Genomic DNA, 26,839 nt, shown 5'->3' on the forward strand with positions numbered 1-26,839 from the left:
CAGGATCAGATTCTCACATTATTACGACAAATTGTTGAGAATTCATGGGAATATAACAAAGATCTGTATTTAAGTTTTGTCGATTTGGAAAAGCATATGACAAGGTGCCAAGAGAGTGGCTATTCAGGGACATTTTATCAAGCAATATTAGTCTTTATTTGAGTTGTAAGTCAGCAGTTCGAATTGAAGTAAAGGAAGATGGTTTGACATTAAATCTGGTGTCAGACAAGATGTGCATTATCACCTCTGTTATTCATTATCTATATGGATCACATTATGAAGGAAAGCAGTATTAAATCTGATATCAAAATTGGAGGTGTTAATCTCAGCTCTACTTTATGCAGATCATGTTATATTTCTAAATAAATCCAGTACAAGTCTGCAAGATTTTCTGACTAAATTGAATAACTATTGTAATAAATTTGGTATGAAAATCAACAATAGAAAGACAAAGACAATGAAAATATCAAATTCATCGTGAATGGAGAACCTATAGAACAAGTATGACATTTCAGCTACTTAGGCACAATTTTGGTGAAGATGGGAAATTAAATATGGAAATAGACAACAGAATCAACAAATCCGGTATGGTAGTTTGAACACTGAATAAATTTATATGGAATCAGTGTTCAAACCCATTTTAACTTATCGATCTGAGAGCTGGGTTAGAAATAAAACACTTGACCAAAGATTACAGATATGAGAGTCCAGAGAAAGATTAGGAGCATGAACAGATGGCATCAATGGCAATATCATATTAAAAAAAAAGGATATTAGGAAAGAACTTGACATTGTTAGCATCCAGGAATGTGTTAGCGAGCTAATCTCAGGTGGTATGGTCACTTAAACAGAATGGGAGAGAAAAGATTAGCAAAACAGGTATTTCTGCCAAGTTGGTGGGAACAAGACCAGAGGAAAACCAAGATATAGGTGGATTGATACAGTAAAAAGTGCCTTAGAAGACAGAAATATAAGATCTGATTACGTTGGAGTCTTCACAAATAACAGATTGATTTGGAGGAAAATTGTTGATAAGGAAGTTAGTCAAGTTAGTAATTATGTGAGTTCTTCATGCAATACTATCATAATATCCTGTACACCCAATGAGAGTACATGTCAGGAATTGATGATGATGAAGCTATTTTATACCTGCCTAGCTACTAACCCTATACAAATCCCAAATCTGCCCATCCTTAGAATACTATTTCCACATTTGGGGTAGTGCACTTTTTTGAAACCTACTTTAAAATTCTTGACGAGAGCAATTTGGCTCATAGATGATACTTCCCTGAAAGACTTACTTCAACTTCTATCTCACAGATGAAGTACTTCAGCTCTGTGTCTCTTCTACAGGTAATACATGGTCATTGCTCCACATGCCTTTACAGTACAACTGCAAACTCATTGAACTTGCTTCTCCTTTTCCTCATTTATTCCATCTATCTGTATCCTCTGGAACAGCCTATCTCCTTAGTGATGTGTTTCCTAACAATATCAATGACAGCTTTTTAAGAACAATGTCAATAGGTTTCTTCTTTCTCTCATGTATGGGATAAATTAAACTTCACCAGGTGGAGAAACCAATTAATTTAAGCAATGCATAATATTTTTAATAAAAGTTTTTTTTTTTTTTACTTCAAAAATAAGATAACCTTATTTTTGAGATTTTCAATTTTATTATGATATTTTAGAATACTAGTTTTGAACGAAAAATTTAACAAATTTTCCATATTCCATATATATTGATGAATTTGTAAAAATTTACCCATCTGATGCAGAAGAGACATGACATATGGTCAAGAGAGTTTCTACCTGATGTGTAATATGTACAAGACTGGGATAAACATGTTAAAGAAAATTTACTATAGTAACTATCCACTATAATAAAGGAAACTTTAGAACTAAACTTATTCACTGCCAGAAAGATATTTATGAACCTGATGTTTCTATAGACTAAGATGTGCAAAAGCTTTCTTCTTCAAAATAAGTAAACACATATTTATAATACATATCTGTACACATGTATGGGGGCCAGAAAGCCAGAATAGAGTCAAAATAATAATAATAATACAATACATAAAAATTAGAAAACCATTTTTATATTGTTATTTCTATAAAATTTGTATTACTGCACTTCTTTAATATTTCTTATTGACATAAATAATATTAAAAAATGTTAAATAACACTTCCATAATTTAAATGTGTATTGACAGTCTAATTTACAAATTTAATGACACAAATTATATTACAAACCTCTAATCTTCCACCACTGCATCCAATGGCTATCCAATTATCTCGATAATCTATACACCATATGGGTTGGAATGCAAGAGATGAATAATGGACACAAGTGTTATTTGCTTCGTAATCACCACTATCACTAATTTCTCGCCGTAACTGATGATCTCGAGTTTCTCGGCAATTATCACTATGGAAGTTTTGCTCTTGAGTAGCTGTTTTATCATCTGTCCTATTTTCAGCTACTTTATAGAATCTGCTAAAATCATAACCTAATGTGGGTGATGATGAATACAGATTTTCTGTTTGTGAAAACACTATAGATTCATCTCCTGGCAAAGCTGAAATTTGAGTAGATCTGTTATAACAGTTTGATGGCACATTCTTTGCTGATGTAGGCACTTGTGATGTAGTATTACAATTGCAGAGATATTCATTATGATCTGATGGTGGAGATGATCCATAAGTTGAATCAGATGAAAAGCTGCCACTTGCTCTTTGTGGATTCCAACTCTCAATTTTAACTGGAAGAGTCCTTTCAAAAAAAAAATTTTAAAAAATCACAATGTATTACAAATTATATGTCGAATGAAGTAATTTAACTTAAAATAAGCAACTGAAGTACTTCAGTTACTATTTATTTATATATTTTAATAACTCATAAAAGTGATCCTCTGTTTTATGGTCAACTCTACTATAGTAAATACTGCTATAGCAAATTTACTCAGCAACTGAAGTAATTAACCATTTATATGAACTTCAAAACAATGAACCTTCAATTAACCAACCCTTGTATGCTAATAGACTTCTAGTAAAGTGCCGTGTAATCGTACTTCATTTATCCGAAGAGCAACTTTCCAATGTGGTCAGATAAATGATAGATTACTGTACTGAAAAGTCTTGACTAAAGCACTGTAGACAGAATGCTATGCTAAAAAAAATTACTATAACAATATGCTAAGATGAGCTGCTGAAGGATACTAATAATTGGATATTACTGCCTTATTTATACAAAATTTCATGTTAATGTGTACTATCTTATGTTCTTACTGGAATTCCGTGAAACATTACCAGCTTTAACAGCTACTGCAGATGAACCAAAATACCAAAGAAACAGATTCACCAATATATGTGCCTTAATGATGTCCCAGAATGATATATACAAATATTTAATTTTAAAACTGATATCATAGATAGAAATAAGATTTTATGAAGAAATAAATGGAAACATATTTTAGTATACAAGCATCTTTTAAGACATGAGTTCATAAACCTTCTTAGTCCGAGTTGGTGACCTTTATGGGTATGGTTGTTTGACTGCTGGGTACACAGTTAGGCAATTTTCATAGCTCAGGATAACTTAAGAACCACAGCTTGAATAACGAGAGATCATCTTAGAAAATGTAAAAAAAAATATCCGAACTTCTGACTCAATGTCAAATCCTTGCTTTCTCATAGGCACTGCAGTGATAGCAGTCCACCTGAATAAATAATGAACAAACAAGGATGAGCTAGCAATTCCATTTCAAAAAACATAGGCATCTTCAAATCTTTGCTCTCAACTGAGCACATGTTATCTGCTCCAATTCCCAGACTCTCCAACAAGAACTGAGCATCAAACTACAAAATGGCTTTACCTCAAGGAAGTTTAAACACACCCTGGACACTTACAAGCCCATCCTCCAAGAACCACGAACCTGTACAGTGAGTCCCTATCTCATACATGCAGGCATCTCTGAGACAATCTTTGAATGTGAATGCCTCTGCTTTTACTTTTGACAAAAACACGTTCTATTGAAAAATCACTACAAGAATATCAATGTTATATCAACAACAATAAACCTGAAAAATCTGGTTTTGCTCGATATGGAGTGGAAGTGACCACAATATCCTCTGGTACATTACTCATGTGGATACGCACCACAAGTAGGTTGTGATGAGAAAGAGGCATTCTGAAGAGAACTAGACCAGGTAGTAATGGGAATCCCTGATGGTGAGAGAGAGTGATCATCGGAGCAGACCTGAATGGGCATGTAGGAAGGTGACGAAGTGGTGAAGAAAGGGTGCACGGGGGTTGGAGTAGTGGTGAAAGAAATGAAGAAGGCAAAAGAATCGTAGAGCATTCTGTGGCCTTCGACCTGGCTATAGCTAACACGTGGTTTAAGAAGAGAGTTGGACACTTGATAACTTATAAGAGCGGGGATAGGATGAGTCAGATTGACTATATTATGTGCAAAAGGAAACATCTGAAGGAGGTGAAAAACTGTAAAGTGATTAACGGAGAAAGTGTAGCGGCACAGCACAGGTTGGTTGTGGTAGACTGTGATATAAAAGGGGAAAAGAAGAATAGACGGAAGTGGCAGAAAGATAGGAAAATAAATTGGTGGAAATTGGAAGAGGAAGGTCCAAGGAATGAGTTTAAAGAAAAGGTACTGGAAGGAATGAGGTTACCAGAGGATGTGGAAGAATGGTGTGACATAAATAGTCGGAATATTAGAAAAATTGAAGAAGAGGTGCTCTGTATAACATCAGGAAAGGGCCCGCCCGAGAATAAGGAGGCATGGTGGTGGAATGAGGCGGTGCAGTTGGAGATCAGGGAAAAGAAAGAGGCAAAGAAAAAATGGGACATGACTGGAACCAGAGCTGACAAGGAGGCATATAGATTAGCGAAGAAAAGTGCAAAGAGAGCTGTGGCAAGGGCGAAGGCGAGGGCAGTTGAAGAGGTTTATGAAGTACTGGAGAGAAAGAGTGGTGAAGCTAAGTTGTTGAGAATAGCGAAAGCTAGAGATAAGGCCTCGAAAGACATTACTTCAGTTAAGCAGATAAAGGACGCTACAGGAGTAGTACTACAAGAGGAGGACAAATTCAGAGGAAGATGGGAAGAATATTTTCGTAATCTACTAAAAGAGGAGAATCCAAGAGAGAGGTGTGAGGATGGAGAGGCAAACGAAGGATCAGTGCAGGACATAAGCAGAGAGGAAGTGTATTGGGCACTGAGAAAAACGAAGAATGGAAAAGCTGTGGGGGCAAGACCAGACACCTGGAGAAGTGTGGAGAAGCTTGTGCAGCGAGGGCATAGACATGTTATGGGATCTGATGAGGAAAATAGCCCAACAGGAAAGGATACCAGAGGAATGGAGGAAAAGCATTCTCGTGCCAATCTACAAGGGAAAAGGAGATGTTCAAGATTGTGGCAACTATAGAGGGATCAAGCTGATGTCACAAATGTTGAAGATATGGGAAAGAGTAAATGAAGGAAGGATACGGCAGGAAACAAAAATTGGTAGGAGCAGTTTGGATTTATGCCAGGAAGAGGGACAACGGATGCAATATTTGCGCTAAGGCGATTGATGGAGAAATATAGGGAGATGCAGGCAGAGCTGCATATGGTGTTTATAGACCTGGAAAAGGCATACGAGAGTGGCCAGACAGGAGGTATGGAGGTGTATGAGGAAGAAGGGAGTGTCAGAAAAGTACGTGAGGTTGGTAAAGGAGATGTATGAGGGAGCGAAAACTCATGTCAGGTCTAGTGTCGGCATGACAGAGGAGTTCCCCATTGTCCTAGGGCTCCATCAGGGATCAACTCTGAGCCCCTACCTCTTTTATCTGGTCATGGATGTACTAGTGGAGGACGTCAAGAAGGAGGCACCAGGGAGCATGATGTTTGCCGAGGATATTGTTCTCTGCAAATCATCCCAAGAGGAGCTTGAAAAGACCCTGGAAGAGTGGAGAAAGGTATTGGGGGAGAGAGAGGCATGAAAATTAACCGAGTAAAGACCAAATATATGTCAACGGGGAGTGACAAAGATATGACCATACGACTTCAGGGAAGAAATTCAAGTACCTTGGGTCGGTCGTCGAGAGGAATGGTGACCTGGATGAGGAAATACAGCACCGAATAGCATGCGGCTGGATGAACTGAAGGAAGATGAGCGGAGTCCTGTGCGACAAGAGAGTGAGTTGTAAGATGAAAGGAAAGCTGTATAAGATGGTGATGAGGCCGGCGATGCTCCATGGCGCGGAGACGTGGCTTATAACAAAGCCACGGGAGAGGAAGATGGAGGTGGCGGAGATGTGGATGTTGAGATGGATGAGTGGTGTGACAAAGAAGGACAGGATAAGGAATGACAACATCAGAGGGACGATCAAGGTGGGACCAATCGGTAAGAAGGTACAAGAAAGCAGGCTGAGGTGGTTCGGTCATGTAGTGAGGAGTATGTTTGGTAAATGAGTGGAGCGTATGGAGGTGGAGGGAAGGAGGAAAAGACGCAGGCCCAAACTCAGATGGAGGGAGGAGAAAGGATGGAGTCGGGAAGATGCCCTGGACCAGAGAATCTGGAAGAAGAAGATTAAAGATGGGAACGCCGACACCGTTTAACACGGGATAAGGCATAGCGAAAGAAGAAGATTCCTCATAAATGGCAAGCAATAGTGAATTCTTCCCTTTTCCTTTCTAATATAATACTGTATTATCCAATTCGTTATCTAAATTTAATTTTGGCTTGAAATGTAATCTTATTTTGTGACCACCCACAAGGTGGTATTCCAGCACATGGCTCAGCTCTGTAATTAGGATTACCATTCTTTATTTAAATTAAGGGGATATTAAATCCCACATTGTTATAAAACCGAATAAAAAACTTAAAGTTCGGAATCAAGGAGTTTCATGCCGAATACAGTAACTATAAAAGTATCGGCGACTACTAGCATAAGCTAAAGCACATAGTTCAAGTGCGTAGTACAAACTAGGGCAACTAGTAGCAAAGGTGGAGAAAGTTCTGATCGCTATTCTTAATATTTCTCATAATGTAAAACCCATCTCCTAAGAGATGTATGATGTTATACATTATGGTGAGAGGTCACTGCCCAGACCGGTTTCGATCTTTATTGAGATCTCGTCAGTGAGTAGCTAGACCAAATATGATACTAAGGGTATAGTGAAAAGAACTTATATACTCTGTACGAGTTGTCAAAAAAGGTGCACCCATAAATTCTCTAAAATAAAGAGCCAATAGGCTTCATTTCGGCGATGTGAACATTATTTAAATTAAGGGGACATTAAATCCCACATTGTTTTAAAACCGAATAAAAAATCAAAGATCAGAATCAAAGAGTTTCATGCCGAATATAGTAATGAAAAGAACTTATATACTCCTATACGAGTATACTCGAATAGCAGAGTATATAAGTTCTTTTCGCTATACCCTTAGTATTATATTTGGTCTTGCTACTCACTGATGAGATCTCAATAAAGATCGAAACCTGTCTGGGTAGTGACCTCCCACCATAACGTATAACATCATACATCTCCTAGGAGATGGGTTTTACCTTATGAGAAATACTAAGAATAGCGATCAGAACTTTCTCCACCTTTGCTATGAGTTGCCCCAGTTTGTACTACGTACTTGAACTATGTGCTTTAGCTTACACTAGTAGTCGCCGATACTTTTATAGTTACTATATTCGGCATGAAACTCTTTGATTCTGATATTTGAGTTTTTTTATTCGGTTTTAAAACAATGTGGGATTTAATATCTCCTTAATTTAAATAATGTTTACATCACCGAAATGAAGCCTATTGGCTCTTTATTTTAGTTAACATTCTTTGTTTTAACTTCACTTTGTGATTATATTGATGAACTGATGATAATGACCAGTTAGTTTCTGGTCAAAATATTTGCAATAATAAAAATATTTATTCTTGTGAATATGTGCGCGCGCGTGTGTGTGTAATAAACCATATCAACATAACTCTTATTACCAACAACAGGGATGCATTCCTGAAAAATGTCATGTTCACAGAATAATCATTACTAGAGGTAAAAATAATATGTGAAGTATAGAAATGGATTCCTAAATAATAATAAAGGCATTTTTCAGACTTAAAGCTTTTAGTGAAAATATATTTCCTAATCCTTAGAATCAGCCAAGTGTGGACTCCACATCTTTTTCTTATCATGTGACATCTCACTGTAACATTTTAAAGCAGCCGGCATGGTTGGCCCAGTAGTTAGCGTATCCGCTCTCCAGCCAAAAGGCTGAGGGTTCGAATCCCACCGTGGGCATGGATGTTTGTGATTGTCTGTAAAAATAGTGATGGTGGTCGGCTGTAGATGGCGTTGGTGTACATGATGAAGGTAGTTACGGTTAGTGGAGTGTTGGAGACGGAGAGCTGCAGAGCAGGTGCCCTCCCTTGATGAGTCTTTGGACTCTCTGGAGGTGTTATGTAATAATAATAATAATTTAAAACACTTTTTTTTTTACTACACAGCTCCATTCAAAATATCTAAATTATTTTCTGATAAAATTTCTAGTGAATGGGACAGCTGAGTGAGACAACTAGATAAAATCTTTGTGGTTGGACCTCTCTCTGAGTGCTACATCATCAATGACGGATTTAGCATTTTCTTGTATGAACTTTGTATTATTACTAAAATTTTCAACTTTGCCTTTATCTTCTTCAACTAGTTCACCAATTATGACAGTTGAATATGGTAATTCTGTCTTTTGAGTCACTCCATTTTCAACTTGAATTAATATGTCAATTTTTGTCTCTAACAGTAAAACAGTAAAAAGGGGAAGGAGCAGCTACAGTATTCAACAATAAACAACAAGAAATTTCTTCAATGGCAGCAACAAGCAGGGTGATGTGTGCAAATTTCAAAATGAGGTTCTAGTAGAGGAATTTTTGATGATACTGATTTTCTAGCGTAAAACAAATCAAATCTTCAGGAAATCACCACAAAGTTAGCTCATACTCTTAAAAAATGTGGCTTAACCATATGTATTCCAAAATCAAAAAATGACAAATGTCTGTGCTTATGACCAAGAAGGAAGTGCTGTGGCAGAAAAAAATCCCACTTGAGAATACACCAACAGAAGTTCATCAGTTTAAATACCTAAGCTTAATAAAGATGGAGGATTAAGAGAGGATATTATTATTATTATTTATTATTCGTGACACCTCCAAGGAGTCCGAAGACTCATCGCAGGAGGAGACCTACTGTACAACTCTCCGTCTCCACTATTACACAGACCTCTACTACCAATCGCTTACATCAATGCCATCTACTGCCCACAACCACCACCAACAATATTTTTTTGTCTGTAAATTGCATGTGTTCTGAAGGGCCGATTTGTCTGTATGTGGGACGAAAAACCAGTTTCCAGGAGAAAAAACCCTGCTACCTTCGTATGAGATCGGCTAACTACCTTCAATTGAAAAAATCCATATAAAGATTCCTCCCATCATGACGAAAATCAAACTTAGGCCTTTTCTAATCGAAGGGCGCAACGTACCGTCATTCTTCCAATTGTGCTACGGTAGCGCTTACGGAGGATATGCAAAAGAAACAGCAGCACTCCAAAAACTAAAACCATTATGGACAAATAAGATTGTAATTACAGAGATTATGCCTTATTGACATACTAGTTAATTCACTACTTCTCTATGAAGTGAAACTTAGATGCTTCTAAAAGAAGATAAAAAAAGGTTGCAGGCATTTGAAATGAGGTGCTGTAGACATCTCCTAAAGATACCCCAAGGATGCTTAAGGTTACCTCAATGACTCACTTTAGTGAGTATGGGAGTGGCAAACCCAAGGTACCTGATGCTGGACAATGCCTTACTTCATGTAATATATATGTGTTATATTATCTGTATACTGATCCCTACCCTTCTTTCTTTTCTTCTTGCTCCTTCCCACAATGCTATTAGAGTATTCGAGAGTTAGGGGAGAATATCTTTCCTATTTTGCTGTTTCATTTTGTGTCATGCAGTGGTGGTCTTCTTCACCTAGTAGGCAAGAAGTCCCAATCCAACTGGCCAATGTTGGATGAATTGGGGAACAAAACTTATCAGATATGTGGAAAGGGCTTCTGCAACCCTATCACTTTTTTCTTTTGCCTTGCAGTAACTTCACTCCAAAATGCTAATATGGTTGTGCATTATAATACATCTCATGCTGCATCAGTTGTCGTAATTGTCGTGCAGAATAATCAGAGTTTTAATATAATATATTATATATAATATAATATATAATATATTCAGGTTTTAATATATTTCTAGAATAGTAATAATATATTACTAGCTGATGTAATTTTTACATCAGCTAGTAAGAGCTAAGACTCCAAAACCTTCCAAGTCAGGCACATCCCACTAGACTGGATGTTAGAGTAATTCCTAGTGGGTTGACAGAAGAATGAGGAATACAGAAAGTATAGGATTAATCTTAGAGGGGAATTTTACAGGCATCTGTAATGTTTGCAGTCTAAAATTGACATCCTGGGAATTACAGAAACCAGATGGAATGGAGAAGATCACTTCACAGGATGGCAAGATAGTTGCTTATTCAGGAGGTGACTCAAAGCATCATTGGTTAGCTGTGATATCGAAGACAGTTCAGGCAAGAACCCTTCTTGATTATAATCCCATTAATGAACAGATACTTTGTATTAAAATTAAGGCTCATACCAATGTGTCAACTGTGATAGTTATGTATACCCCACACAGATAGGCCTGATGAATTAGGAGAGTAAGAAATTCTATGAAAACTTAGATTGTTTTCGACTGCCTGCCAAGGAGAGATGTACTTTACATCTTAGAGGACTTTAATGCAAAAGTGGGAAAGAGTAATACAAGAGTTAGGCCTGAGAGGGATGTTTAGTCTAGGTGAAAGTAACATCTGTGGTGAAAGATTGTTGAAATTTGCCCATGGTAACAGATTAGTTATTACCAATACCTGTTCTAGAAATACCCACAATGGACCTATACTTGGACATCTAACATTGAAAGGTCAATGCACCAGATTAATTACATCCTGGCTCTCCAACGGTGGAAGACAAGCATCTCTGATGTGTATACTTGTCCTGGAGCAGACTGTGGTACAGACCATCAGCTAGTAAGAGCCAAAGTAAGATAAGACTCCAAAACCTTCCAAGTCAGGCACATTCCACTAGACTGGATGTTAGAGTAATTCCTAGTGGGTTGACAGAAGAAACATCAACTCGGTTGGATGATTTTTTGGAGACTAGTGAGGAGAACTCACCAGAAATGCTTTGGAAAGGAGTCAAGGTTATAATACAGGATACAGTCAAGAAGTATCTCAGCCAAATAAGAAGACCAAGAGATCCATGGATATCAGATTCAACATGGGATCTAATCAAAAGAAGGCAATTTCAATTATAAGAGAGATAGTTCCAGATGAGGAGACACAATTATAAAAGGATGTTTTATTTAGTTTGAGATTTAAAGCACAAGTTTAAGCCCAAATTGAACATCATCGAAGACAGGAATGGAGCAGTACTAACAGAAGAACTAGAAATCAAAAACAGATGGAAAGAATACTGTGAGGAACTGTACAACAGAGAGGATAAAGAAAATTTGGAGGGGCCCTCTCAGCAGGAAAATTTCAATGTGGAACCTCCTCCACTTAGTCATGAGATTGAAAGAGCAGTTAAACAGCTTAATAGCTATAAGGCCCTGGGTGCAGATGGGATCCCAGCCGAGTTAATTAAGGCTACAGGGTATGGAGGGCTAAGTGTTTCATAGATTGATTACAAGGATATGGGAGACAGGATCATTGGCCTAGAGACTGCAAGAAGTCGATTTTCATACCATTACATAAGAAGGGAGATATGAATGATTGCAAGAAGTATAGAACTATTAGTTTAATATCTATGCCAGTAAGATTTTATTAAAGATCATTCTAAATAGGATTGAAGCCAAAGTTGAGGTAGAGATGCCTCAACCAGAATCGCCCTCAATGGTAACAAAGTTTTTAGACCCCTGAATTTGGGATCTTGTACCTATATTTTAAGACTCCTCGTAATATCGCCAGAGTAACAATATGTTTTTATTTTGATTCCTTACAAAAATCTAATGATAAAAGTAATAAGTTATTGCATATTATGGGGCCTGAAGTGGTTTAAAAAGGTTCCATGTTTGGTCTCAAGAGCAGGGTTTCTGGATTACAAAAAAAAAAAATAAATAATAATAATAATAATAATAAATAATAATACAAAACAAATATAAAATTAATAAAAATAGGGGGGAAAATTCCCTATCACCTACCGGTGCCAAATATATATAATAATTGTCACTTCAGTTATGTATGTGAATATGTGAATGCATTTCTGGCGAGACATTATCTTTGCATCTTAACTAAAAACAACTTTTTTTTGGGGGGGGGGGATATTTTAAAGGAATCTGTGACTCATCTATAAATCTAAATAAACATGCAACACAGTAAAAACACAAAAATTTAACTAATTAAAAAAAAACTAAAACTTTTGTTAACTAAAACAGTTAACAAAAGACATTTTGTTATTAGTCTCTCATATCATATAGCCCTGCTGATTAATAGAACTATGGGAAATCCAAACTGATTATAACTGCATACCTAACAATGACTACCTCTTTCATATGGATGTGTGTATTAGAACTAAATTAGGATCATAAATACATCTAAGCATATTAATGACAGGGCAAAGATTTGTTTATTTTTAATGCAAATTCCACCATGAAGGGTTGAAAACCTATAGTGCATGGAGTGAAATCAGTAAAAAAAAAAAATGTTCTAACCAAAGGTGAGAATGCATCTTACATTAAAATTCTAACATATATACATGCAAGATTGTATCTAACCTTGATCGCCTAATTATAGAAACACATTCTCCAGAAATAGCATCCCAAACACATACATCCCCAGCAAGACAGGAACTTGCAATCATATGATTTTCTGTAACAATGTTTTCAATTTCCTGAAAAAAAGAATAACAGCATTATAGTTCATAAACCATCTCTGCAAAAAATATCAAATAGAAGTAAAATCTCTTAAAAATAAATTTTTATAACAAGAATGTGAAAGCAACTATCTTATTCTGGAATTTTAACATCTTAAATATAGCTAAATTTCTGAACACACATAGTGGCGTTGCATGCCCATTTGGGTAGATGTGCTGATGTGTGGCTTAAGCAACCCATTCACATCAATTTGACAGTATATATATTGATGTGAATTTGACAAAATTCACATCAATTTGACAGTATAATTGCATTTTTATTGATGCATAAAAGTTTTAAGAGTGCATAGCACATTAGCGCTGATATTAATTGGTCTAATGCAATTAATTGTAGGATAACTTTGAATACTTTAATTTAACATTTACTATAATTTTAAGTATGGAAAGCATAAAGGTCAAATGAATAATAGCCATGCTTCATGTATGCTGTTTATGTGAGAAGCACAAAGAGTTTATACTTCATGGTGAGATTAGATTATCATTGGCAAATACTAGAGGTAGACACGGATACTTTGAATTTTGATAATACACACAGAAATCGAAAAAAAGTAATCACTTTGGAAAATATTATTTTTCTGGATTGAACCCAAGAAAGGCTGAAATAACTCGTTTTACTTATTTACACACAAGTTCCAACCTCCTTTGACTATAATCATGCAATCCATGAAAACTCTGATAGAAAACAGGACATTCAGTAGATTGTCAACCATTTTCCATTGCAAATATGGGCAAAAAAAAGTTATAAATTATTTTTAGAAAACTATATACAGTAAAACCCCTTTTTGACACTTTTCAGGGGGCTGATGGAAAAAAGTGTAAATAGCAGAAAATGTAAAAAAAGATTAAAAAAGGCTAAAAGATGACTTACTGCTAGTATGTGAGTCTGCATACTAGATTACAAAATTTAATAACTGAAAATAAATGAAGTTACAATTACTTACATTTATCTATTTTAAAAAAATCTTTAATTGTTGATTGTTTTTTGACATAGCGCCAGATTGCTTTGTATTGAGTTCAATGCTTGACCTGTTTTTTTGAATCGTGTTCAAAGTGGACACGGAGAGTCCGAGATCTTTTGCTAAATGCGCACGTGTTCTGGCATGCCAGTCTACACGTCGCAGAATTGCCATCTTTTCTTCTACTGAAATACATTTTCTGTCTTTTTTCTCCATGTTACTAACATGGATCATCCACCACCGCAACTTGAAAGCAACTATCACACGCTAAGCTACGCAGCAGAAATTCTGCAATATCAATTCATACTGTGATTGAAAAATCATGGTATCACTCATCACTACTGCAAGCATGCAAATCACCGTGTGATGGCAGAAACGAAACTATAGCGGAAAGCAACGCCATCTGGGAACAGAAATGTGCATATTTCCACAGAAATCGATGTGAGGAAATCAATTCGAAAATCAGTATTGCCACCCGAGAAAAAAAAACGCAAATCACGGGAAATAACGTCCACATCAAGTTGTTAATGGCAGGAAAACAATATATCATAAGAATAGGCCTTAAGACAGGGCCAACGGAAAATGATGTAAATGACAGGAAAACGTAAATTGTAGGAACGTAAAACGGGGTTTTATTGTATATTAAAAACTTGTCTATATCGGTGTCCTAAACACGTCAGTTCACACTTCACATACACAAAACAGATGAAACTCCGAAAACAAAACAGCATCTCATGACAATATTCAACTGGATTGGTTGACACAATAACCAATCACACCCACTGATTTTTGGGTGTTATTGTCTCAGAGCACACCCTGCCTCACCTTCTTTATGGTTTAAAATCACTGAATGCTAAGAATTTGACCTGCTAGGCCATCTGTATGGGCTCAAAGGTGTACAACACAACCGAGCTATTAATGCAAAGGCGATGCAATATTTATGCACTGAAAAGTGTCCTCTTCATGAAGCATTAGTATATAGTGTTTAATTTTTGGAATCGCACAAAGCAGAAAACAATTAGGACAATCTTTAATGGAATAAATATAATATTGCTATTCCGTGGGTGTGCACCACACACCTAGGACACCATGAATATGTGTTCTTTGAATAATGTATTAATTGTAGTTCACTGGTTTTCTCCTCCAACTCATATTTAGATGACCAAAGAAATCCCTTCCCACTATACTATGAAAAAACCTTACTGCATGATCCATCTGCTCATTTACAAGAAAGATATCAAAAATCCTCAATTATCAAAATACTAATAAGCCTCTTGGTCCAGATGGTATCCCTCCAACTGTACTTTAGAATTCACTCCCATCTTGTATCATTATACACATTGTCATGGTCACATGGCATGACAGCTTGCATAGTTGGCTACTGAATAGAATAGAGGCAAGTCTTTATCTGCCCTTTGCCTTAAAAATTGGAGAAAAGTCAGTCATCAAACCATCATCTCACTGTTCTCTCCTTAATACCTTCAAATTTAATGGAGAAAGTCACCGACAGCCAACTTCTTCACTACCTGAAAGCTCAACAATCAATTAGTGATCACTAATATGAATTCTACCACTCTCGTTCAACAGCAGATCTCTAGCCAACTCGCTCACCTTTGGACAAAAGCTATGAAAAAGTAATGAGAAACTTATGGTCATGCTTGATATTTCAAAGACATTTGATTGGGTTTGGCATAGAGGAATTCTCCCCAAGTTACGATCCTATGGTCCTGCCTTTGTGACTGGATCACTAGTTCTTCTGTAATTGTTTATTGTGCGCTATGGTAGATGGTTTCCTCATCAGATTTCTCAATCAATATCAGGGTAACCCAGGGCTCTGTTCTTTTGTCTACACTCTTCCTCCTGTAATGACTTTTTCTCAGGAAAACTATAGATAATCAAATCCGATTCACACTTTTCTGATGATAATATGCTCCATTCTTCTTCTTCATTCAACAAACCTTGTAGGGTACAAATGATTCGAGTTTCAATCTTTTATAACCATTTAATTTTCTTTAAAATCCTAGCACCAATTATAGGTGAGTGGCACTTTGTTTAAACACCCTGGGAGATCTATATATATTTAGTCATGACTTGGAGGTTATTCTTGGTTTTGAAAATAGCAGCTCTGTGATATATTTGGGCCAATTACATATATCTCATAACACTAGCGGTTCTGCTGCATACTTTCCCATGAGGAGTCTTCTATAATACCATATTTCTCTGTATAACCTTTTTTTTTTTTTTCAATATATATCTATTTATATCAGTAATCCTGATAAGTTACATTTGTCATACTTTATTATCTAATCTGGTGTATCCTGAATTTAATCTTTTTTTTTCTTTTCATCCTTGCTCTGGGCAATGTTATGGGAATTTTAGATGTGACACTATGGTTAGTTATTGTTAGTTAGTTATATTGCACTATACATAACTATTATTTTTCAGGAAATAACAACATATACTAAAGATTAATTATAATAACTTTAATTAATACTTCCCTATATTTCAGCAAGATCATCAGTGATCAAACACAATGATATGTGCATGCAGGCACTAACACTGGGCAAATGAAGCTGAAGAAAGGCAATCAAAGTCTGGCCTAGATTTCTAAATGGCACCAATTGACTGGGTTTGCATAATTGGGTGGTCTTGGCCACTTGGTTGAAGATCAGAGGATGAGTGCTTCCAAAATTTGGGGCAGTTCCATGTACCCAAATTTGTTTAGGTTTGGAAAGTTTCTCAGGACTGAGGCAGATTTGAGGAATAGCCTCTCATATTTGTATTTGCTGTGGTGCAGCAGAGTGGCCTTCTTCCAGCATATCCTGTGGCAGGCATGGTCAGCAAGTCCAAAGTGGCTGTAATGTGGAACCAGATGTAGTCCTTGTGTTCAGAAAATCTGATTTCAGCTGACCTACCTATTTGGCCATAGGAGGACAGCTTGCAACTGCAAGGGATCTGGTAAACACCTGGTAGGTCTAGGGAATATGGTTGGTGTTTGGTGGAGCAGATAAGAGCATCTCTCCACCAAAGACTAGCCACATTATATTGAATTATAACATTTCAACTAAAAACAAACAGAAGCTATTAAATATCATCGGAGTATATGCTTGAAGAAGGTAGAAAAGAGGACTTGGAATAATTTTATGAGTAACCACAAAAACAGTTAAATAAATGTAATAAAAATAACTATATGCTAATAGCAGGAGATCTTAATGCTAGAGATGGAAATAATCTAATCCCAAGCATGTCACAGGAAAATATGGAGAAGTCTGCATGAATAGCAATGATCAAGAACTATCAGACTTCTGTATTTTTAATAATTTTAAAATAATACTTTAAAAAAAAAAGAATTTAAATAAATATACTTGAAATGGCAGAGGAACAAAATCTGTAATTGATTATATCATTAATAATCAAAAACTAGCTCCACATGTAAGAGGTGTATATGTTTCCAGAGGAAAGGAAATTTTTTCAGGAAAGTCTGAAATAATGTGGATACTACAGTCAATTTTTTTGAGTTTACGGGACGAAAAACCAGCTTGCCCGTGCCAGAGATCGACTAACTCGGGAACCAGTTGAAGATAGACTTAGAAGAAGTTCCTCCAGTCTGCAACTAGACTTGAACCTAGGTCTAACTTCGTGCGGCCAAGCGTAGAGAACACAAGAGCCACTTCCAATTGAGCTACACAGGCCTTTGCTTTATTGCTGTTTTTCATATTTTAATAATCTGATCAATATATATATTAAATAGAGTTGGAGATAAGCTACATCCCTGTGTAACACTAACACCTTCATTAAATTCAATTTCTTCTCTTAATTTATTACCTAACTGTAACTGTATTTTTGTATCTTTATATAAACTTTCTTGGGGCATGGGTCCCATGCTACCAAGCGTGTCCCCGGGCTGCGGATAGGAGAATGGCCTCTGGATACAGAGGTTAGCTGCAAATAAACAGGGAAACCTGTGAATAAGCAGTCGTGGACAATGGGACGGCATCTACCAGCAGGAAGTGGTGGGACAGACAGTGGCATGGTTATCTCTATAAAAAGCCACACATTTCCACTGATGGGGATGCGACATGGCGAGATGTAACTGCCATTAAATAAGTTACAGCCTGCTGGAAGTTGGGGCAGCAACAACTTTCATCCTGATCAGCGGAAGATCACCCTAAGTGACAGCAGCGTAAAGGATACTGTGGTAGGCAGATAATCATGAGGAATGAGAAATGGCTAGCACACTGAGCCTCTCTAGAAGGCTATTGCTGGACAAGGAAGGCAAGGGGATACCACCTTGTTATATTTTTCCCTAGTAAGATAGCAGTATGGATGGACATTCTAAAAGATAGTAAAGTGCACAATGGCTCAATACTTGTGCACGGCAGGGGAAGAAGCAAGGCTTCCCAGGTCGTAAACCATCGAAATCCTTGTACATTCATTGGGACGTAGAATGTGAGAACCCTCCTATAAATTGGAAAATTTGAAGATAGAAATGGATAGATTAAAAATAGCCATATTGGGAATTAGTGAATTCAGGTGATGAGACAGCAAAAAATAAAGTCGCGGTGGTTCTCAATAAGGAATGGGGAAGAAGAGTAATCAACTCAGTAAAATGTAGTAGCAGATTGATAATGGTAAAACTAGAAGCAAAACCAACAAATATAATAATACAAGCTTACATGCCTACTAGTGACTACAGTGATGATGAAGTTGAGAGAATATATGTAGATATTAAGAATCTAATCAAACTGACCAAGAAGGAAGATAATCTTATTGTCACGGGGGATTGGAATGCAGTCATTGGTGAAGACAAAGATGGTAGAGAGGTGGGAAAGTATATGGACTTGGATGCCAAAATGAAAGAGGAGATAGACTTTTGGAGTTCTGCCACCAATTCAATCTGATCATTACTAATACCTACTATGAGGTACCAAAAAGAAGAAGGTATACTTGGAAAATGCCAGGAGATATAGGAAGGTACCAAATAGATTATATTATGACAAGAAATAGACTTAAAAATCAAGTAAAATCATGCAAAAGTTACCCGGGAGCCGATGTCGATAGTGACCACAATTCGGTTTTATTGAAATGTAATCTGAAATTTAAAAAGTTGTCACAACCAAGGAAAAGGCCCAAATGGAACATAAGTAACCTGAAAACAGAGGAAAACCATAGAAACTATAAACAGCAAACTGATGAAAGCATTAACACTGGAGAGAGGGAAAAGAAAAACATAGAGGAAAAATGGATTCATTTGAAGGATACAATCATCAAGGTCAGCAATGACTGCATAGGATTAAGAAAGAAGCAAATAAAAAACCATGGATCACCCAGGACATTCTAGATCTAATAGATGAAAGAAGAAAATATAAAACCTCCCTAAAGGAAGAAAGCAAAGACAAATATAAACATATAAAAAATATGATAAATAGAAAGTGTAAAGAAGCAAAAGAACAACGGTATACAGAGAAATGTAAAGAAATAGAAGATCTAACAAAGACTGGAAGAATCGATAAAGCTTATAACATTATAAAAGGAATAAGCTAGCAAAACAAGACAAGAAGTACAATTATCAAAAATAAACAGGGGAACATACTTAGAGATAAGGAAGAAATTTCGGAAAGATGGAAGGAGTACTTAGAAGATCTATATAGCGGAAAAGATCTAGATGCCAAGGCTATAGAAGATGAAACAAGACTTGATATGGAAGAAATTGGTCCAACTATATTAAAAGATGAATTTAAATGGGCACTGAATGAATTGTCAGCCAACAAGGCACCAGGTACTGATAACATCCCCTCAGAATTAATAAAATACTCAGGAAAGATAACTAAGTCATACCTTTTCAAAATCATAAAGGATATTTATGAAACAGGGATCATCCCCAAATATTTTACACAATGCTCTATCATACCCATTCCCAAAGTAAATAATGCAAACAAGTATGAAAATCATTGAACAATAACCTTAATATCACATGCTTCGAAAATACTACTCAAAATTATACAAAAAAGACTAACAAAGAAGGTTGAAGAATATGTTGGCAATGACCAGTTTGGATTCAGGAAACAGCAATCCTAGCTGTAAGAACAGTTATTGAAAGAAGATTGGAGAAGAATACTCTGATAGTCTTTCTTGACTTGGAGAAAGCCTTCGATAGTATTGACTGGAATCAAATGTTTCACCTCCTAAAAACAATAAAGGTAGATTGGAGAGATAGAAGGCTCATATTTAATCTTTACAAGCATCAAGAAGCCCTAATAGAAGCAGCTAGCAATACAACAAAAACCGCAATAGCCAAAATACATACAGGTGTAAGACAGGGGTGCTCTCTTTCACCCATATTGTTTAATCTGTACATTGAAGATGCAATAAACAAACTGAAAGAACTAATAGAAACTGAAATTAAGATAAACGGAATTGATATTAACTGGCTACGGTTTGCGGATGATATAGCAGTTTTAGCTGATAACGAAAACAAACTGAAAGCTACCCTAACAAAGATGGAAGAAATCTTCACAGTACAGCCTAAAAATTAATTATAAGAAAACAAAATTATTAATTACAAGTAAAATCCAATGAAAATAAACCTGGAAATAAATAATAAGCTACTACAACAGGTATCTTCTTTTAAATATCTTGGACGTCTTATCACAGAAGATGGAAGAAACCAATTAGATATTAAAGCACGAATAATCCTAGCCAAAAAAGCATTCTATAACAGAAGAAACATTTTTACCAGTAAAGGACTTAGCATCCAGATCAAAAAAAGGCTAGTGAAAACATACATATGGAGCATTGCATTATATGGTTGTGAGGCCTGGACTCTAACAAAACAAGACATGAAAAAGTTGGAGGCATTTGAAATTTGGTTATAGGAGAAAGATGATAAAAATTAGTTGGACAGAAAAGACAAGCAATGAAGAAGTTCTGAATATAGTTCATGAAGAGCGGTCATTAATGAAACACATCAATAAGAGAAGAAAAAGCCTAATTGGACACCATTTGAGGCATGGGGGACTGATTACAGAAATAATGGAGGGGACTGTAGAAGGAAAGAGGCCACGAGGCAGACCAAGAATTTCATATATAAATAACACAATGATGCTAACTGGCGCTAAGAGTTATGAAGAGATAAAAAGGAAGTCACAAGACAGGATGTTGTGATGTGCTGCTATATTTACCAATTTTCGGATTGATGCACCAAAGAAGAAGATATAAACTTTATATAGCTTGTAGTAAATGTAATGGATGTCCTTGTTTTTTCATTATATTTCAGAATTTTTCTCTTGTGTATTTTATCAAAAGCTTTCCCATAATTTATAAAGGCCACATGAATCTCTAAATTAAATTTTCATCTTTTTTCAAGAATTTGTTTTAATAAATATACGCAATCTTCCATGTCTGAAACCATTTTGTTCTTCTGAGAATAGATCATTTGCAATATTTCTAAGTCTTTTATTCATGATTTTACTGTGAATTTTGTAACCTGAATTTAATAAATTTATTCCTCTGTAATTTGTATATTCTATAAATATTTCCAATGGAAATGTTCATCTGAAACAGCATCAATAATTCCACCACTCTGTACTAAGCCCCATTGGAACACGTACAGCGGCTGCTCAACATCCTTTCACAGTACACCTTGAACCCCACAGAACAAGTTTCTTTTCCTACTCCTTCATCCCTGCTACTGCAGTACTGTGAAACAGTCTTCCCCCTGACATATTTCCCAAGGAATACAACATACAGTTTTTTAAATCAAATGTAAACAAGTTTCTTCTTTCCCAACCCACTACCCATATACAGTACTACCGTACTATAGGTTGACCAGCCAACCTCTCATATATGGGCCCAACATTAACAATAGATAAAAATTCCCACAATCATCTCTGTCTCCTTACTAAAATATAGATATAACCATAGCTTTTGACCAATATGATAGAACCTTGCATTTCCTACAACAATTATTTATTAATTTTAAGAATCTGTGATGTAAATATTTTTTTTTGAAAAAAAAAAAAGTATGTTATTTTAAAATTAATAATAATACAGAAGTTGAATAGTTTTTGACCATATTCACCAGTCTTCACCATATTTCCAAAGCTCAGTATTTATGCCATCTAATCTGGTTGATTTTCTATTTTTTGATACCTTTATTGCTTCTTTTAGTTGTAATCTGCTATATCAGTACTGATTTCTTTATTATTATTTTCTATTATTAAATTTGTGTCATACCATAAATTCTCATAATGTTCTATCCATTGTTTCTCTTGTATTATGTTGATTTGTACTGTATCTCTTTCTTCATTGTTTAGTTTCCTTAATATTTTGTAGACTATGTCTTGTCTTCCATGTATAATCTTTTTCTATTTTATTAATAAATCTTGGTGAGCTTTCTGTGCTATGGTTATAGCTATTTTTCTTTTGTTCTTCTTCTGTTTCCTTTGTCTATTTTTGAAGAATTGATTTGTTTTGCTTTTATTGCATTTTCTATATCTGTGTTCCAAATTTTTAATGTTTTTCTTTTTAATATTTTATTTTTATTTTCAATTACTTGGGGCACTGCTTTATGAATTATTTTTCTTAAAGTTTTCCATTCTTCTTCTTCTGTATCTTCATCGATTTTGGCTTCTTTTTTGGTAATCTGTTATTTGTGATTGATATAACATTCTGATGCTTTCTTCTTGTCATTGATATACTTTGTATACTTGTTCTATTTCTTGTTTTTTCTTATTTACTTCCTTTCTCTATTTCATTAATATCTCTATTTTAGAAACTACTAAGTAATGACCCACATTATTTCAGACAATAACATATCCTGTAGAAAGTATTTTACCTTGGGTATAATAAATGTTAAAGATACCAAGTTATTTTAAACCTGGTTTTACTCCATGTAAGCAAACAGACAAATAAGTCAAGTTTGCGCCTGCACGTAATGCAAGTCTAGCTGACCCTGCAGGTAGTGCAAGATCAAGGTAACTCATGGTAAAAGTAGAATAAGCTCTGATCACTAATCTTAATATTTACCCATAATGCAAAGCACATCTCCTGGAGGAGATGTATGATGCTTTGTATTAAAGGCAAGGGGCCACTACCCAGACTGGTTTTGACCTTTATTGAGGTCTCATCAGTGGGAGCCAGGCTAGAAATACTAAGATTTTAGTAATACAGAGCTTATAAGTATTTTACCAGAACAAGTTACCATAAGGTGTTTTAACCTTATTAAATAAAAATCTCAGGAGGAGTATAAATGTAGAAAGTATTTTACCTTGGGTATAATAAATGTTAAAGATACCAAGTTATTTTAAACCTGGTTTTACTCCATTTCCCAAGTAAGCAAACAGACAAATAAGTCAAGTTTGTGCCTGCATGTAATGCAAGTCTAGCTGACCCTGCAGGTAGTGCAAGACCAAGGTAACTCGTGGTAAAAGTAGAAAAAGTAGAATTGCTTTGCATTATGGGTAAATATTAAGATTAGTGATCAGAGCTTATTCTACTTTTACCATGAGTTACCTTGGTCTTGCACTACCTGCAGGGTCAGCTAGACTTGCATTACGTGCAGGCACAAACTTGACTTATTTGTCTGTTTGCTTACTTGGGAAATGGAGTAAAACCAGGTTTAAAATAACTTGGTATCTTTAACAAATAACATATCCTGTTAGGATTAAGCACCAAGAGATGGCAGCACTTGTTTGCCAGCCTCTTCATCAGTAGCCACCTATAATTAGTGATAAATATGAGCCAGCTATCTCTGATTGGCTACCAGTGGAGACTGAACTGCCCACTCAGTCTCCAAAAGCTAGATATGGTATAAAGGCCTCGCCTACTCTCTATTAGGGAATAAAATTGATTAGCTAACAATAAAACAAGGTATGCAGTTAACCAGATTATATTACAAGACAATGAAAATGAGCTTCAAGCATCAATTTATTAATTAAACAAAATAAGTCAACCAAACAAAAATTTCACAAAAGACAGAAATCATGGCTACATATTTAAAGCTCAAAAAACATGTTAGATCGAAAATACTCAAAGAAAATAAAATAATAGAATAGGTGACACAGTTTAATTATTTAGGCTGCATGATAACATATCTAAAACAAAATTAAGAAAATCTGTGGAACAATTAAAAAGATACTGAAAAACAAGATGAGAAACTCAACTAAAATTTTATAAAGTAATAGTCACTCCCACTCTATTATATGGTTCAGAAAAATGGACAGTTAAAAAGAAAGATGAAAGTAAAATACAAGCTGCAGAGATGAAATATTTAAGAACAATTAAAGGATGCACAAAATTGGACCATATAAATTATGAAGATATCAGAAGAGAGCTAGATATTTACAATGTAAACGAAAAGATCAAGGAATAAAAGAAAGAGAAAGTGAAAAGAGTATCTGCGAGAGTGGTTTAAAAAGTTCTCAGCCTAACAATGAAAAAACGAATTTATAATTTCAAAATTATTTTTATTTTTTCAACAATCTCCCTTAAGACTAATACATTTATTCCAGCAATGCTCCAGCACCATATGTAGTGGTTCTCAGTAAGATCTGCAAAATACACCTCTACAGCTGCAATCACCTCTTGATTCGAAGAAAAACACTGACCAGCAAGGAAGAGTTTTAGTTTTGAGAAGAGATAGAAGTCAGAAGGAGTCAAATCTGAGGAATAGGGTGGGTGTTCCAACAATTCATAGTGCAGCCTTAATTTTCCCATTGTCAGCAGGAAAGGTCAATGTCATGACCTTTCCTACTGATGGAACCGACTTTGCCTTCTTTGGCGCTGAACAACTGGCTTCTCTCCACTGTTTTGACTGCTGTTTGGATTCTGGTGTGTAATGGTGAATCCAAGTCTCATCCATAGTAATAAATCAACGCACAAAATCAGTTTTATTCTTGTTAAAACGCTCCAAGCACTGTTCAGAGGTTTTCATGCGAGTACATTTTTGATCTGCTGTGAGCAAGCATGGCACCAATCTTGCGCAAAGCTTTTTCATTTGCAATTCTTCATTCAAAATATATCCTACAGGTTCTTTTGAAATGCCTATAGTCTCAGCAATTTCATGCATGCTGACTTGCTGATTACCCAATACCATATCGTGCACTTGATCAATGATTTCTGGTGTTGTTACACTTTTTGGGCGTCCTTCACATGGATCATCTTCAAGGCTGGTACGGCCACGTTTAAATTCAGCAGCCGATTTCTAAATTGTCGAAAATGAAGGAGAAGAGTGCCCATAAATTTTTATGAACTTCAAATGAATTTCTTATGGCGTTAAACCTTCTTTTGCAAAGAATTTTATAATTCTTTGCATGATACTCAATTTTATCCATTTCAAGGGATATAGACAACACTTTTGCTTCAGACAGCTGTATAAAACAAACTACTCGATAGAATGACTTGCAATTTCACATGGATGCTTATGACAGATGTACCAACTTAGAAAAAACAAAAAAATCTTGCCGATAGTTTGTCATCTATGGTCGAGGCCAAGAACTTTTCAGACCACCCTTGTATTTCGGACGGAAAGAGATCGGCTACAAAAAGAGGTAGATAAATATAGACTAGAGAGAGGAAGACCAACTGCAAGATGGAAAAGACCAGTGAAGCCAGAACAGGCAAATACCTAATTCTTGCAGAGTAGAAGATATACATTGTTCTATGAACAACTCATATGAAAAATAAATACTTGAAATTATCAAGTGCTTTAAGTTGCAACTTTCAATTTTATAGAATACAGAATGAAGGAGCATACATTAAATATTTATTTGCTCTCATTTGAGTACACAATGACATCAAAAATATTACTTGAATGAATTTCAATAACTTCACTAACATATTATTTTTATTCGAGGGAGGGCACCTGCTCTACAACTCTGTCTCAACCACTCAATCCACCAACTGACTGAAACTACACCAACGCCATCTACCACCACTAGTATTTCCACAGACAACACAAACATCCATGCCCACGACGGGATTCGAACCCGCAGCCTTTTGGCTGGAGAGCAGATATGATACCATATTATATATGGTATGTTAAAATATAAGAAAAAAATGAATTTATAATATACACCAACTCAGAATATAAATAACTTACTATGCAGGCATCTTAAATCCAACCCTGTTTAGCTAGCCAGCTTCTAAATATAAAAAGTTTCCAAAACAATGTTAACAGTAAGTTAAGAAAGCATTGGAATAATATGCTGTTTTTATAGATATATGATGAACTACCGGAAATTCAGAGAATTTGACAAAAAAAAAACCCTTAATTACCCTAACTCCTAGTTTCCACTGTCTCCTATACAGGTGGTATGCATTGGTATACATTGCAGCTCAACTGGAGCATCCAAAATCAGTGGTTGCCGATGTGATCAACAAATGATGTTCTGGAATACTAGTGCAGGAAAATTTGGTGGCTGTCCTGGGTATGTAAACACCCAGGACAGCCACCAAAAATGACTAACAGGGACAGGGGGTGTTAAAATAGGTGGCATGCAAAACTGTTAACAATCAATACAGACCATCTGTGATGAGTTCCCAGAGCACCAGTAACACCATAGTGAGCACTAATACTGTATGAAAAGAACTCCATTTACTGTGTTTCCATGAAAGAGCAGCAGCACACAAGCTGAACCTCACAACAATGAACAAAGCGGCTCATCTGGCCTGGTGCAAAGAGCACTGGAACGGTACTCTGGAGCAACAAATCAGGGCTCACCTGTTTCCAGTCTGATGGCAGGGTGTAGAGGCAGCCTGGTGAATGCTTGTTATCACAGTGCATTGTACCCACAGTAAAGTTTGGTGGTGGAGGAGTAATAGTGTGGGGTGCATTCAGCTA

General features: G+C 35.9%; 1 protein-coding gene across 2 annotated transcripts in view; it reads right to left on the reverse strand.

Annotated features, from left to right (window-relative positions):
• The window catches only part of SCAP (SREBP cleavage activating protein), a 408,865-nt gene that overhangs the window by 92,910 nt on the left and 289,116 nt on the right, over window positions 1-26,839 (reverse strand). For both annotated transcript variants that reach the window (XM_090415224.1, XM_090415223.1), the window contains exons 20-21: window positions 12,885-13,000; window positions 2,255-2,774 (exon numbers count right to left, since the gene is read on the reverse strand). In XM_090415224.1, coding sequence (XP_090271350.1) covers window positions 2,255-2,774; window positions 12,885-13,000 — 636 coding nt within the window. The remainder of the gene's footprint in view (window positions 1-2,254; window positions 2,775-12,884; window positions 13,001-26,839) is intronic.

Source organism: Typopeltis vanoorti, unplaced genomic scaffold, assembly GCF_054136105.1.
Source record: "Typopeltis vanoorti isolate ZY-2024b unplaced genomic scaffold, IOZ_Tvanoo_1.0 HiC_scaffold_24, whole genome shotgun sequence".
Classification (NCBI taxonomy): Eukaryota; Metazoa; Arthropoda; class Arachnida; order Uropygi; family Thelyphonidae; genus Typopeltis; species Typopeltis vanoorti.